Source organism: Phanerochaete carnosa, assembly GCF_000300595.1.
Source record: "Phanerochaete carnosa HHB-10118-sp unplaced genomic scaffold PHACAscaffold_12, whole genome shotgun sequence".
NCBI classification, from domain to species: domain Eukaryota; kingdom Fungi; phylum Basidiomycota; class Agaricomycetes; order Polyporales; family Phanerochaetaceae; genus Phanerochaete; species Phanerochaete carnosa.
Genome location: NW_006767639.1, coordinates 249,788 through 254,036, shown reverse-complemented (window position 1 = coordinate 254,036; position 4,249 = coordinate 249,788). Strand labels below are relative to the sequence as shown.

Here is a 4,249-nt window from a genome sequence, read left to right as displayed (position 1 = left end):
TGGCGTCGACGCACTTCAAGTTCGTGTTCGATATGACGCCAAACTGCTTCGTCAAACATCGCATACCGCTTACATCTACACAGCGATCTCAACTGACATGATACTACATTGCTCTATACCATGCTTCTTTTTCTATTATCCACGACATTGTTTTCCCTCTTCATTATCCTTCGGCAGTGTTGACTTGAAGTTGTTTCCATACTACCTAGAAAATGTTCTATTGCCGTTGCTGTTGTGACTATGATCGATATTGAAAATAACCTAAAATATGTCTACCCATTCCACTGCTTGAAATTTAGAGCTATCTGCTACAGAGAGTGCGAAATCTCGTCAACGCAGGTTCTTTCGTGTGACGTTCGTGTCCTTGCGTAGTTACCCGATTTAGAAATCTTGATGTGAGGATTGATTGCGGGTCCGCTTTGACTCTGCCGCAGTTGTCCTGTGTATGCACGGCGGCGGCCGACTGCTTTCTCGCAATATCTACCACCTAGCTTCATGACACGTAGATGTCTTTCTTTGGATTCGACCAACCAAACAGTTTGGAAGACGAGAAACGCAGGTTTCTCGAGAGCGGCGGGCAAGCGGCCCAACAGGGCGACGTAGCTGTCTACACCTGGGGTGAAGAAAGCTACGACGGCCTTGGAGATGCGTTGCAGGAAGGCGGAGATGAGTTAAACGACGAGACTTTCGGTGTGGGCGAGGTCGGTACGTACAGGTCTTTCTTTGTACATTAGTCTGTGTGATGACCCTATGGCGCGCGTAGGCAAAGACTTCGACTTTTCGCACCAAGCTTTGCCTACAGACGGTCCCCTCGTCGGACTAAGTCGTGCAAAACCCCAGGAGTCCTCCCCTCCACATCAAGAATACAGGCCGCACCAACAGCAGCAGGCTGCTCAGCCGAACGCATCCTGTACGACGCTCACACCTGTCTTTTTTTTGTCGTCTCACCATACCTGTTCAGCTCGTCCAGTCGATTCACTATGGGAAAACAAGTCTCCATTCTCGCTACTGCCCAAGATATCGGGCTCGAAGGCGGCCTTTGAGCACCATCACATGCCTGCGCCTGCTCCGGCTCACGCGCCATCGTCGATGAAGTTTTCACCATTCGACGCACTGAGCGACGCTTCCGTGTCCTCCGCTATGCCAAATCGCCAACAGCAGCCTGTGACTCTCAGTCTTGGCGCTAATCAGACTCATGGCGTCCGTACGCTCGAGGAGATCGAGGCCGAGATGCGTGAGGCCTTCGCCGCACAGCGCCTCCAGAGTCAGTCGCCGTCACAGCAGCAGCTCTATGCCCAAGGTTCCGTGCGAAGTTCTTCCGCTCAACGACACGTCCCGCCGCAGTATGCGGTCGGCAACACCCCGCCTCCACGCATGCATCCCCAGCATGCACAGTCGCCGCGATTCCAGCAGCAACAGCAACAGCAGCAGCAGATCCACTTGCTTCAGCAGCAGCAGCAGCAAATGCAACTTTTGGAGCTGCAAGAGCTTAGGGACAGGCAACAGCATGCAGAACTCGAACACCTTCAAGAGCAGTTGCGCCTGGAAGAGCTTGAGCGTCATCGCCAGCAGCAGCTTCGTGCTCAAGTCCAGCAGAACGCCCAGATGCTGCAGCATCAGCGGCAGGCCTCGGGTGGTACCCCGATTGGCGAGATGCCGTATCGTCGCCAACCAGTCCACCCTCGCTCCGGCACGCCGTCAAGACACCAGCAACAGCAGCAAGGACAGCATATGGAGGTACCCTTCCAGCAGAGCATGCAGTATTTGCCCCGGGAGATTCAGATGCAGCAGCGGCTGCTTGCAGAGATGGCTCAGGCCGAGTTTCTACACAGTTTGCAGGGCACACCAGTGCCTGAGGGCCGGAACGAGCAGGAGATGCACGAGATGCTCAGAGCTGAGGCGATGCGCAAGATCATGGAAGCCGAGCGCATGGAGGAGAAGCGGAAACGCAAGCTTGAGAAAATTCGATATATGGTATGTCTGTCGGTTCATGCCTTCCTGTGCGTTCGCTGATTATGTTGCAGTCGAGATATAATGACCTTATGACACAGTCGGACAAGGATTTCATCACGCGCATCCAGGTTTCTCAGCTCGTTACTCAGGATCCATATAACGATGACTTCTATGCGCAGGTCTATGGCGCCCTTGTTCGACAAAAAATGGGCCTAGACGCCCCGCAGGCACTCCTAAGGTTTGGCTCTGGAGGCGGAGTTGGGCTTGGATTTCACCAGGTCAAGGGTGGGCGTCGTCCAAGCGCCATGCAGAGAATGGAAGCACAAGTCGAAAGGATCGTGAACAACGCTAGGATGCGCGAGAAGGAGAAGACTTGTAAGTATGAGGGCAGGTTTGATACCACGATCTAACGTATTATTAGCCCTGAACAGCCTTCAGGGTGCTCTCGGAAAGACAGCGGGCAGGAGTTACAAAGCTGCTCCGCGTCAGCTGCTCCAGGTGGAAGGCCCAGGAACATCGCCAACTCTTTCTCCTGCACATGCGCACATCTCCAGGGTAGACACGAGAAAGGTTGCAGATACTGAGGGTGTGGCAAAGGAGGCTGCCAGGATCGGTGCAGAGGCTCTGAGCGGGCATGACGTGCGTTCTAATTCGTGCTCACATTTATGACATTATCGACCGATCAGACGTTTGCAGGAGCAAGAGCTGGTTAGGAAGGACCCTCTGCTACTCAAAGCGGCCTTGATGATCGTGGAGCGCTGTATCGACATTCTCATGACTCTCGACGGACAGAGAGATCACCTTCCAGAGGAAGATGGAGAAGCACTCCAAACCTGGACGGCTGAGCACAATCAGCTGATCGACAACCTTTGGGACGGCCTTAGAGTGATGGTACCGCTTGAAACGAGGTGAGCCGCCCAGTACCGGCATGTCATTAGATTATTGACACCCTTCCAGTAATCCGCACCCATTTATCTCTATTCTCATGCCACTTAAGGGCAAGAAGATGCTCCCGCGTGTCCAGCGTTATTTTGATATGTCGCGTAACCTGACTGTCCTCACGCTTCTAGTCGCATGCTTCTCACAGCTCGACGTCGTTCGCGATTCGCACCTCATCGACCATCTCGAAGACAGCCCCGCGCGCAAGGAAGCCCTGATGCATTGGGACAACTTCTATTTCTTGCAGACGCATTACGTGCTGCATGTTGCTGGAAAGTGCAGCTTGCGAATCATCACTGGTCTCCTCGGTTTGTTTTTGGAGAGGAACGACGTTGTGACTATGGCACAGACGCCTGTAAGTCTACACTGAACCAGTGATTAAATGCGACAAACTGACGACGATGTGTCACGGCAGGCTGGCCTAAATATGCTCACAATCTTCGTGAGTCGCGCGTCGACGCTGAAGTACGAGAACGTGCCGGATGACGAGCGTCCAACGCCTGATGAGTTGTCTCAGTGGTATGTTTCTACTTGTCCAGGTCACACTCAGCTACTTACTCGGCTTGCAGGCAACGGATGTTCGATCACCTCTTCCAGCTTCTCGCGCCACACTTCGTATTCCTCTTTCCCTCCGTGCGCCAGGCCGTCGACGCGAATGTCACTATCATGAATATCCCTGATATTGACCGCATCGATCAGCATACGTGGCAATTCTTCGCATCCGTCGGCAGCCAGAGTGCTTCTGAGCAGCAGCAGATTCTTGTCACGTCGCTGCGCGAGCGCGTACTCGACAACATTAGCTCCGTCGCCAAAGGCTGGATCGTCGACGAGGAGACACGCCGCCTACGACTCGCGAACGTGAACCTCTTCCTGCGCTCCCTTGGGCTGGACAGTTCACAAATCTCCCTGTAACCAAGCATCCGCTTGTGGCTCCCGGGTCGTCGCACATCACGTGTATCGTTCTCTGTACCACATCTCGAAAAAATCTCTCAGCTCTCTGTAGTAAGTGTAGTAGCTATAGTTTTACGTTTTCTAGCCTTCCTTTCCTCCATAGGACGTTGGCAGGACCTCAATGTAGCGCCCGCAAAGCAAAATACCCATTTATAGCCCTAGGATTTGTGCGCCGGCGTTGTGGCGCTCACTCAGGTGCAGGCTGCATCCTCTTCTCCCAAATCGCAGGGCACCTACCGTACGATTGCTGGACCACACGCAAATAATACACGCGAATGGTAGGTGCTGGAATATTCTGAAGGCGTGGTGGTCCACGTATCAGACGTCTTGCAGCCTAGCGAAGTAATCCTGTGACTCGACCGGTATGTTGCGACGCTGGTCACGGCGACCCAAAGACACATGCCGC

General features: G+C 53.6%; 1 protein-coding gene across 1 annotated transcript in view; it reads left to right on the top strand.

Moving 5' to 3' along the window:
- Positions 1 to 3,995, top strand: part of PHACADRAFT_264464 (uncharacterized protein) — a 4,608-nt gene extending 613 nt beyond the window's left edge. Inside the window, exons 3-9 of the mRNA XM_007401130.1 lie at positions 962 to 1,974; positions 2,025 to 2,328; positions 2,375 to 2,592; positions 2,650 to 2,861; positions 2,911 to 3,247; positions 3,308 to 3,411; positions 3,462 to 3,995. Of these exons, the coding sequence (XP_007401192.1) occupies positions 962 to 1,974; positions 2,025 to 2,328; positions 2,375 to 2,592; positions 2,650 to 2,861; positions 2,911 to 3,247; positions 3,308 to 3,411; positions 3,462 to 3,804 (2,531 nt within the window). The 3' untranslated portion in view covers positions 3,805 to 3,995. The remainder of the gene's footprint in view (positions 1 to 961; positions 1,975 to 2,024; positions 2,329 to 2,374; positions 2,593 to 2,649; positions 2,862 to 2,910; positions 3,248 to 3,307; positions 3,412 to 3,461) is intronic.
- Positions 3,996 to 4,249: the final 254 nt, after the last annotated feature.